The sequence below is a fragment of the Drosophila grimshawi genome, unplaced genomic scaffold, assembly GCF_018153295.1.
Source record: "Drosophila grimshawi isolate 15287-2541.00 unplaced genomic scaffold, ASM1815329v1 contig_1367, whole genome shotgun sequence".
Classification (NCBI taxonomy): domain Eukaryota; kingdom Metazoa; phylum Arthropoda; class Insecta; order Diptera; family Drosophilidae; genus Drosophila; species Drosophila grimshawi.
In genome coordinates, this window is record NW_025062889.1 from 9,738,780 (window position 1) to 9,750,000 (window position 11,221).

The 11,221-nt window shown below is 41.6% G+C and overlaps 3 protein-coding genes across 4 annotated transcripts in view; 1 reads left to right on the forward strand and 2 right to left on the reverse strand.

Moving 5' to 3' along the window:
* Nucleotides 1-29: 29 nt before the first annotated feature.
* LOC6559710 lies at nucleotides 30-3,404 on the reverse strand. Its single transcript, XM_001986268.3, has 2 exons — nucleotides 3,161-3,404; nucleotides 30-2,225 (listed from the first exon to the last, which is right to left on the reverse strand). The coding sequence occupies exons 1-2, from the start codon at nucleotides 3,402-3,404 to the stop codon at nucleotides 1,318-1,320; spliced, it is 1,152 nt and encodes a 383-aa protein (XP_001986304.3). The 3' UTR covers nucleotides 30-1,317.
* A 1,784-nt stretch (nucleotides 3,405-5,188) lies between these two features.
* Nucleotides 5,189-7,317, reverse strand: LOC6559720 (mesoderm induction early response protein 1). Its single transcript, XM_001986269.2, has 3 exons — nucleotides 6,577-7,317; nucleotides 5,903-6,516; nucleotides 5,189-5,824 (listed from the first exon to the last, which is right to left on the reverse strand). The coding sequence occupies exons 1-3, from the start codon at nucleotides 7,211-7,213 to the stop codon at nucleotides 5,291-5,293; spliced, it is 1,785 nt and encodes a 594-aa protein (XP_001986305.1). The 5' UTR covers nucleotides 7,214-7,317; the 3' UTR covers nucleotides 5,189-5,290.
* Nucleotides 7,318-8,095: 778 nt separating this feature from the next.
* The window catches only part of LOC6559721 (lysophospholipid acyltransferase 1), a 14,335-nt gene continuing 11,209 nt past the window's right edge, over nucleotides 8,096-11,221 (forward strand). Inside the window, exon 1 of one of the 2 annotated variants that reach the window (XM_001986270.3) lies at nucleotides 8,096-8,687. In XM_001986270.3, the coding sequence (XP_001986306.1) occupies nucleotides 8,592-8,687 (96 nt within the window). In that variant the 5' untranslated portion in view covers nucleotides 8,096-8,591. The remainder of the gene's footprint in view (nucleotides 8,688-11,221) is intronic. The other variant, XM_032735582.2, reaches the window with a different exon arrangement.

Here is an 11,221-nt window from a genome sequence, read left to right on the forward strand (position 1 = left end):
TTTATTAAAAAAAATCATATATCATTTTTAGATTGTATAAAAAAGCATAAATCGTGAAAAAAAAGCATCAAAGTTGCATAAAAATCACTCTGAGATTAACAGAGCAAACGCATTTGTAGAGCATTCGTAAGTCGCATTGGCATTGAATTCAAAGTACTGACACACACACTGAGAGGCCAAGCAAAAGAGAACGAGAGAGAGAGAGAGTACAAGCTCACTAACGGCGCATGTGGCGGTGGCGCGAAAATACGGCCGGTGGTGGTTGTTGTTATGGCGGTGCCTGCTTGCTTTCTTGTTCTTCTTCTTGTTACTGTTGTTGTTCTTGTTGTTGTTGTTGACGTCGCCAGAAACAACACCCTTAAGGAACTTGTTTTCATCTCTTGCCCTGCTGCACTGACAAAAATTCTCAGCTTAAAATTTTCAATCGAAACGGTCTCTCAGCCGTGGCCAATTCATCTGGCAGCTAGCGAATCATTAATAACAGCAGCTACGAATTGCACTTCGTGTTCATGGAATTTCAGACTAAGACTCGGGCTTTGGCTTCGGCTCAGGTAGAGCGCGCAGGTGCGCCGATAGCACAGGTAACAGGTAAACGTGCACAGGCATCCTTTTTTTTTAAATTATTCTGCTTGTTGTCGGCTTTCATGTTGAACAGCTATTTATGTATACATATGTTGTATGTGTGTGTGTTTGTCTGTTATGCTACTAATTACATTCTATGTAATAATGTGTGTAAGTACTCCTGGTCGCATAATGATAGCACTCCTTGTAAATGTCATGAAAATGAAAGTGTAACTGTTATACATTATGGTTTATGTGTGGTGAACTTTCAGTTCACATGCAAAATTAAATCATCTTGATCATGGTAGCACACTTGCAAAATATGTGCATGTGTAACTGTTATACATTACATTAGATGAGACACTTGGGCATGTATGAATGCAACTGTTATACATTATGTTAGAAGAGATTATGTGTAGTGAATTTAAAAATAAAATCATGTTGATCCTGTTTAAAAGTGTGCTAACATTATGTTATGTAACTTTCAGTCGCATATTTTAGAAGACATTAGCTGTGAATTTAAGGCTGACATTATGTTCTTCTATGCATTCTTCAGTCCCACACTTTAGAAGAGATTAGCTGTGGTGAGCTTAAAGCTAACAGGCTCAATTCAATCATGTTGAGAAGTGCACTCATTATGTTATGTTAAGTTTCTGTTTCAGTCGGATACTTATAAAATGTTACCGTTAATACTGTAAGCTAAGCTTATAAAATACTAACTACAAATACTAACTAACTAATCATAGATAATGCGTATTAGCCAAATTCCAGTTCCTCGATTAAGACATTTTGCAGTTTCTGGCGCACGCGCAGCTTGCGACGCTCGTCCAAGCGCTGCAGAAACGGCATCAGGCTGAGCAGAAACATGCGATCGGCATCGTCCTGTGAATCCTGTCCACAACTCGACTCCGTGTTCGTCGCTGCATCCATGCTGATGTACTTGAAGGGCAAATCGGAGGCAGTTGCAACTGCTGCAGCTGCTGCTTGTTGTGGCTTTGTTTCCGGTTCGCTTTTCACGCTGCTGCTGTTGGAGCGTTGATCTGGATTGGAATTGGTCTGTTTGCAGCTGGATGCCAGTTCCATTTGCGCCTGTTCCTCGTCATCATCGTCGAGCACTTCGATGGTGAAGACACTGGGATCAGGTGTGCCATTGGCGGCATCATGTTTGTTTGCCTCCTCATTCTCGGAGGCGGCATCCTCGTCGAAATCATCATCGTTCAGCTCCTCATCCTTAAGGCTATGCCCATCATCATTGCCATTGCTAGTGCTCTGCTCCAGCTTGATGCGCTTGCAATCGCCATCCTCGAAGAACGAACTGATGTCCGAGAAGCTCGGCTGATGCAGCTCGGAGTCGTAGCTGTCGCTCAGCTCACAGATTGGCTCCGTTGCCACCACAATCGATTCGTATTTGCTGCTGCTGCTCTCGTCCAGCATCAGATTATTGTTCTCCGTCCAATGGCCAGGTGGCAAATGCTTCTTGCCCCCACCTCCGCCTCCTCGTGTTCTCGCCTGCCTCAGAATATTCTCGTGGACGGCGTGCTCCATGAAACGCATATCGTTGTAGAAGCGCCACGAGGATGGCGACTCATTCGACAGATTGTTCCGTATGTAAACCTTACGGAAATTGTCCCGCAAGTGGCCCCATTTCACCCGGCAAACGTCAGCTGAAAAATGAATTGTAAAAGGTTATGAGTTTCTGCTTTATTCTACGTGCGAAGAACAGTTGTGTGTGTGTGAGGTGTGAGTGTGTGTGTGTGTGAGTGGTGTGATCACGTCGTCACTGTGGCATGCCTAGGTGAAACCAAAGAAACCGCAATGCCTCGCAATGCAGTGCACACTCGCTAAGGCGAACTAGCTGTGCACATTTTGATTGGTTTTTGATTTTATTTATTTATATTTTTTATTTTTAAATCTCTTATCATTCTGTGTATAAATAAAAGGGTGTAGTAATACAATGCACACTTGCTAAGACGAACCACTATTGATTTTTCAATATTTCACATACCAATCTGTATTTGCTATTTTTATTTGTATTTTTTAAGTTTTAAATTTGAATTAAATTTAAATATAACTTTATTCCATTTATATTATAATTTTTAAATCTCCTTGACATCAATTTAAATTAATGATTAAAATCAAATTAGAATTATATGGTGATTTATTGCAATAGCTAAATGTTTCTAGCTTCCGTTTTCTATACAAAAAAATTACGATTTTTGAAACTCGGGTATTATTTTTTGATATATCTCAAAAGCTAATGAATATTGATCATTTATAAATACACATAAAATTTGCATTTTTTTCATGATTAATAGCTTCTCATATATCATGGGGGTTTACCCTATTCAATGATCACTGTAATCACACACACACATGCACCCCCATAAAAACATACATATTTTTGCATTTACTTTTTGATTAAAGAATCTATTCAAAATCCTAGTTATGTTATTGGAAATGTTATTACATATTATGTTAATGACATATTAATCTAAATATGCAGACATAAACAAAAACAAAACGAAAAACAAAGAGACAGAGATATCAAGAGAGAGATAGAGGGCGCGGGAGACAGAGAGAATGAGGTGGCTTCACTCACCTGGCAGATGAACATCCTTGCCAACATCAAACCAAATGGGCGTAATATCGCTACGCTTCTGGCCGCTTACGTTATTTCGCAACCAGAGCACTGGACGACGTGAGACGGCCGCAATGAGCCGCTTAACCGTTTCGATTGGCAGCTTGGCGGTGTTTGTGAAACTGAAGGAGACGGGCGGCAGCGACGACGACAGCGACGTCGGCGGCGACGTTGACGATGATGACGCATTGTAAGCCAGATCCATGACGATGATGATGATGATGATCGACGACGACGATGATGATCGACTATGACTATGACGATCCGTGTGAAGGTCCGACTTGCGCAGCTCAAGCACTACACCAAGACTAACCAGTGCGCAGCCGAGAAACCGAAACAGAAAGACAAAAAAAAAAAATAATAAACTACGGGCACGCCACGCCGACCACGACAACGACACCAACATCGATACTGTGTTTGTACGGGCAACGACAACGACGACGACGGCGAAGAGCAACCAGTTTACGTGCCTTTTGGCTGCGGCTGCGGCGGCGACGAAGGCGCAAAGAAAAGCGACCGATCCGAAAAGAGAGACGAGAGAAGAGCGAACGACACAGAATAGCAGATAGAGAGGGAGAGGCGGCGGCGTAGGCAGCAGCCTCAACAGCAGACAGGCTTTGAAGCAAAAGAAGAAACAGCTGAAGCAGGAGAAGCAGTAGAAGCAGGAGAAGCTGTAGAAGAAGAAGCAGCAGCAGCCCCAGTTGAAAATGCGCTCGCTCTTCACACTCAGACTCTGCTATCCGGATGTAAAGCTTCCGCTGTCGCCGTCTCGTGTTCGCTTTACGGTTGATAACTCTGATTCAACGGTTGCGAACCGTAACGAATTACAAATGCGCTGCTGCTGCTGCTGTTATACTGCTGTTATATAAATACACATGTATGTATGAGAACGATATGTGTGTGTGGCTCTAATTAACAGCTGTGCTGCTAGTTCAAATTGCAAGTGTCCTATTCTGATTGGAGGACCACTACACATATGCTCAGATTGTAGTGTGCATGTTAAATAAAACTGGATTTTTTTGTTTGTTTTTTTCTTTCTGTTTTTCTGCCTACGGTCGGCTGCATGGAGCGAACGTGAACGTAAAATGTTCACGCTACGCCAGTGAAGCTAGCGGAAAAGATACACACGTAAACGCTTGCACAAACACATGAATACATATGTGTATGTGTGTGTGTGTGTACAAAATCAACTGGAAAGCCAAACTGAACGAAAACTTCGTTTTGCACGATCATCGGTCGCTTGTCGCCTGGGCTTGCGTTACTGCTATCTATCCCCCTCCCTCCCTCTCTCTCTCTTCCAACTGTTTGTTCGAGTGTACGTGACTCTGCCTCTGTCTCTACGTGCATGCGTATGTGTGTGTGTGTTTGAGAAAATGCAAGCAAAGCGAATATGAGAATTAGCTACTTGTCTGCAACTGGGGGTTATTTTATCTGTGTTTGTGTGTGTTGTGCTGACATTTGATCCTGCACAACTGGAAGGAGACTTGAAAGTGTTGTGAAATTCTCAATTGTTGCCGACTTGATTCCAATTTGCATTTTTTTCGATAGAACAAATTGAAATGAGTAGCGTAGATAATAAGTTTTTCAAAAGCATTGCATAACAAATTACGTAATTCAAAATAGAAATTTTAAGCTCAAGTCACATACACACATGCAGTTTTTCTCTCTTTCAATCGTATTCTCGGAGTTGACTTTCAGCCACACACACGTCGAATTAACTGTAGTCCAGCTTAGGCCAATTGGCATGCCTGGAATGTTGGAAATCACGTACGGGAAAACTGGCCGCTTCCATTAACTCAAATACTGAAATAATAATTATGCTTAAGTTAGATATTAAAATCTGTTATTATTAGTGTATTAGTGAATCAATATATTCTACACATCCTATACATATATGTATACATATATATATATATATATATATATATATCTATATTCTACACATCCTATACATGTATATATATATATGTGTATATATATATATGTATATTTATTATGAATGTTGAATTTTTTTCTTTCTTTTTGTTTTTTTTTAGTCTAATACTCCAGTTGGAAGCGCCTGCGCATTTGGCTCAACAACCATCCAGAATCTTAGCTTAAACTCGACTTATTGATAACATTTTCATGCTCCCCTTTTTCCCTTTCCTCCTCCAGCTGCTGCTCCTGGGAGACGCCACGCTTGCGACTGCCACCAGTGGAAGTCACTGCTGCTGCTGATGCTGCATTTCCAGTTCCGCCCGTCATAATGGAATAGTTTTTCGCTGTGGACTTGCGTAGCGTTTCCTTTTCCAGCGCCAGTTCCACGACTGCATTTCCATTGTGGCCATTACTACTGCTGTTGCTGGCGTGCGGTGAACAGCTACCATTTCCAGGCCCACTTCCATTTCCAGTGCCATTCCCATGCCCACTTCCATTGCCAGTCCCATTTCCATTGCCATTCCCATGCCCGTTCCCACTTCCGTTGCCATTTCCATTCGCGTTCCCATTTCCGTTTCCGTTAACTTCATTGATGAACGCATCCATGTGATCAATGGTGTCGTTCAAGGCGAAACTCTGATCCCGCCGCTCGCTCTTCTTCCACAGATAGTAGAAGTGGACCAGCTCGCGCATGGTTCGCGTGCGCACCTATAAATGGATCACATGGACACCATCAGATGTGAATTAATCGTGGGCCGCCGTCGCTGGCATTTCCATCTCCATTACCTGATTCTGGCGTATCTGATAGAAGTCCTTGCCATACTTGTGGATGCCCTCCTCAAATTTCTCACATTCCTCTTCCGACCAGCTGCTCATCGTATCACTGCTCAATGGGAGCACGTTTAGCCTTTTTCGACGCAGTGCCTCTTTGAAATCGTAGCCACACTGGACGAGCAGATGCAGCGCCTGCTCATTATCCTTGACCACCGATTCCGGTTCGGAGTGGGCAGTTGTTGTTGTTGTGGCAGCATCAGCAGCAGCAGTGGGAGTAGGAGTGATATCAGGAGCAGCAACAATTGGAGCTGGAGTTGCCTCCTCCACATCGGCAGATTCTGTGGCCGCCTCGCCACCCTCTTCAGCTGAACGCGTCTCCTGAATCTTGGCCAGATAGTTCTCCACTTCCCGTTCGCTGACCTGACTTGGCTCCCAGATCAACTGATCCTCGTTCTCATAGGGCAGTATATCGCCGTATTGTGAAAGACCTTCGGGTATCTCTGCTTGGTAATCCGGGCCGACCATGATGATCTTTCTGGCATCATCCGAGTCCGTATCGCTGTCCTCCTCCTCCTCCTCGCCTCGAGTCTGCTCCACTTCCTCGAAGAGCGTCTGCAGTGGAGTAACTGAAAACAGAGATTCTATTAGCACCAGCTGAAAGTGATTAGTGGATAGGATGCACTCACAGCTACCCAGATCTTCAGGAGTTGTTATTGTGTGCGGGACACTGCTGCCAAATGACTCCTCCGGATACAGATCCAGTAAATGCGATCGATGTGGCTTCTTTGTCAACTCCGGCGGCAGCAGCACGCCGGGAATTGCATCCTCATCCTCAGCAACAGCATCCTCCGCCACAACTGGCTCAACACTCGTTGACTGCTCCGTGGTGGAGACAATCGCCTCCTGATGTTGTCGCTTTGACGCACGTCGTCGCCTGGTGGAGCTGCCGCTGCTGGTACTGGTGCTGCTCGAGCGGATTGGGGCAAAGTTTGCTGCTGACATGCTGCTGCCGTATTTGGCCAGCAGTTGTTCGATGGGCATTTCGCTCTCCTCGCGCAACGTTGCAATCTCCTCGTCCGCATTGTGCGCCTCCAGATCGGCCAGGGCCTCTTCCTCGTTGAGCGTCGCCTCGTCGTCAAAATCGTTGACCATCATATCGATTGTGGGCTCAAAGGTGGTGTCCGCTACCGATGAAGTTGGCGACATTGGAGGTGGCTGTGACTGTGCACCCCCGCTGCTGTTGTCCGATCCGTAGCCCATTGCGGGTGATTTGCGACGCTCGCGCTTCGTTGGCGTTGGCGTTGTTAATTCGCGTCCCGCCATTGCAAGTTGCCTGTTTTCTTGCTCGGCTGCTTGTCAATTGAACACCTTCTCCGACTCTGGGCACCCCAAAATTTTAACATTTACTCACATATTACTAACAGCGCTGTCTTAGCAGTTTCTTAACTCTCATCATAATTTGATTTGACTGGTGCTAATAAGCGCATTATGGGCTGAGTAAAGGCTTAAATTAATTAATTTAATACAAAAAGGTGCAATTATCATCTATATAAACTGTTAAGTGGGCTGCAAGCGTAACCGTAACGAAACAGCTGTTGCTTAACATTACCAGTCGAGTATTTCGTTATTTACCATCAGAATGTTGGCTGTTTTGCGCCGCTTTTTCTAGAAATTCGTTTTCAGATTATACTTATCGACATGAAAAACTTATAATGAATGCACCACAAAATTTTAGCACTTTACATTTTGCTAATTAACTTTGATTCGGAATCCGCATAGCCAGAAGTAAACAATGAAGAAAGCGAAACAAATATTACAGGCTTGAATATTTTTTTATGTTCTGTGAAAATTAGAAATTAGCTTTTATAATTCCGTCAAAGAAAAACACATACTAATAGTTCTGCAACAAGTTTTTAAAGCAAGTTCTTAAGCTAACATATGATTGCATTTAACAGCGTATTTCTGCGCTTTACATCACATATCGATAAATCATTTTGCAGAACCATTTTGAGTACTTAACAGAAATATCATAGATTACTGCGACAATGGGCAGTTGACAGGCATACAAACATACATACGCGAATAACAATGGAGCTAACTGCTTGTAACAGTGTCTAAGCAAATGTTAATCACATATCGGCTGTTGCAATGTATTTATGCACAAAGAGGCAGTTAACTCGATATTTTCTAGACGACTCGTAATCAGATTCATCCTCATTGCTGCATATGTCACAATTTCAGTTGACTGCTGTTTCATTCAATAATTAGGCTTAAGTTCAAATACTCACTTTTACATACCTATGTGCGTACATACATACGTGACCACAAATATATATATACATTTATATTTTTGGCGTGACAACATTTCCATCAGAATTACTCGCAGTTTCATTCGCTCTTTCAATCGTGTCGGAAGCAGGCAATTCGAGCACGGACCGCAAACGTTAACAGAACAAACGGCCATTTTGAGGCACGCATCGTGCGATTACAAAATATAAATATACACACACATATTCATATATCTATTCATATGGAGCAACACATCTAAATTGCAATTGCACAAAATCATTAGTGAAACAAAATTGGAGGTGATCGGTGAATAAAGTGCAAGAATTTTGTGTATATAAATTGGACAAATGAAGCAGCTATAACGAACGAGCCTTAAACAAAAGGAGTCAAAGACCAAAAAAAAAACCAAAAAATGCTCGAATCGCCCAAGTTTATTGCAAATGATTGCTACGATGGCAGCCGGATTTTTACCTGGTTGGCCGACATGGTTGGACTCTCTGTTGATTTGGTAAGTTGCCTTTTCCAGTCCTCTGCTGCCGTTGCTTCTTCTTCGACTGCTGCTAACCAGAAGTTGGTAATTGTGTGCGTGTACATAATACACACATACATGAGTATATTAAATAATGCAACCAGTGTATCCACATTGTTCCCAAATTTACCTGGCCTCAATTATTTTTAAAACACATGCACACATAAGACAGTTTTCCTCACCCTGTGCACTGTCAAATTCCAGTGAAGGCTAAACGCCGGCTGCATTCTTTTTATAGGTTTAGTTATACAGGGTGACTCCTCCCTCCCCGTCGACCATTGTCTCGTGCCATATTTGAACTTGAGCTTTTTAACAATTTTGTTTGGTTTATTTCATTCATGTGTTTAGTGCTCTAATTGTTTGTCTGCTTGCCAAGGCAATTGATGATTTGCTGTTTATTTTCCTGTTCTACTTTAGCAAATTGCGACTTATCACGCTGTCATTAACCTCTGTCGACTATTTGTTCCTACATATATACATATGTATATGTATACGTAAATATATATATAAATAATATATATATATATATATACATATATTTATATTTTGTGTACATATATAGTAAAAATACTCTTGCATTATTTAAATAAATCTGTAGAATAAAACCGGCTGTTTTGGCTTTTATTAATACAAAATAGACGGGGCACGTGTACTTTTTTAAATTTATAAAATTGTGTAATTGAATGAGTTGGGTGCGAATTAATCATGTCACTTGACGGCTGCCAATTGAGTAAACAGCTGAGACTGTTGCACTGAGACATAGTCTGTTCTCATTCACTCACACACACATGCATACTTATCGAAATATTCCTCATTTGCATACTTGTACTCGAGAATGAGAACGAGAACGCAATAAAAGAGGGATTGTGATTAACCGTAAATCACTTGCCCTGCTGTATCTGTGTATGTGTGGGTGTAAATATGAGCTCGGATTTCAGTTTGAATCCGTTTCAAGCAGCGCTTAGTGGCGGCTAATCTAATACACGTACATATGTCTGTGTGTGTGTGGTACTTTTCGTACTTAGATGTGATTTAACAGCAAAGTGAAATGACAAACACAAACTATTCTGTTAAAGTCACTATTTCTGTTGTTCTTGCTCTTCTCTGATGATCTAATCCCACACATGTCGTCAGCTAATGTTGTTTGTTAAATGTTTGTTACTCACACAATAATGGTTGATGATTTAGTTGCTCGTTCTGCCTGTTTTTGTTTTCCTGTTTTTTTTTTTTGTGGTCATTTGAGAAATTCATTTTTTGGATGCTGTTTTTATTTTTTGATTGTTTGTAAACAAAAGTTAGCAACAGCTGAGCAGCGAGAAGCAGATGGAATGAGTCACTTTTAGACGTAGATATGACACTCGAAGGGGAGGGGGGTGTGTGTGTGTGTGGTTCACAGGGTGTTTCATGCGCACGGCTATAAACAGTTAGTTGACTCGCTTGCGTTTGGTTTTACTATTTTCGTCATACGTGTGACACATTTCAATTCGCAAGAAGGTCGTCGTAATGTATGTGTGTGTGAGAGAGTGTGGGTGGTGTAGCGTTAACTCAGCAGCTTATGATTAGCACAGCAAATTTTGCATTATTTTTATATGTTATGTAAATTTTTGTTGCGAAGGTCAAAACAAGCCTAGCACGCAATTACAAATAAAACATTTGATTTGTTTATACTTAAAATGTAGCTATTTCAGCTATTGCACTATAATAATTTGAAGTGTGTTAATTATTAAACAGCCGGCAATTGACAGCTCTCTCTCGCTCTCTTTTCTGATCTCCACCTACGCAGCTGTTCTGCTCACTCTGCATATTTTTTATGGTTACTTGCTTTTGCGTCGCAGTCGAAAGCGGGGTAAATGAGCTTGAACCGGTGTTCAAAGGTACACAAACAACAGCTTTTAAGCGAGAGCGAGCGAGAGAGCGAGTGAGAGATGCGAATTCGATAAATTCGCTCAGACGCCATTTCTCCTGAAATTGATATGCATAAGTGATATTGTGACCTTGAGTCCTCAAACAGCTTCAACTCGACGCTGACTAACACTGTCATTGTAATTGTTGTTGTCCGTCTTGCTCGCTGCAAATTGCTAGCTGTTGCCGCCATGTGGCGCCACTTTATTATTAGTATTCTTGCAAAAATCTGTTTCAATTTACTTGCCGGCTATTGAAATACCCTAGCAAAGAGTGAAATTGGATTCATTATATATATATATATATATATAATATATATATATATATATATATATATTTATTTATTTATATTTTGAAATACTGATAAGCACAAAAAAAAACACTCAAAGCATTAAAATTTTTATTTTTACTCTTATCTGCAAACCGCTACAAATTCCAACATTAATTTACCCCTTATTTTTTATCACTCTTAGTGCAGAGTCTCTTTTTTGTTTGCGCTTTTATTGCTTTTATTTATAGTCATCACGCCACCTTTTTGTATGCTGATATTTTGGCAATTGTGCTTGTTGTTGACCACCCGCACCATCCCCCTTGCCAACCCAACCCAACCC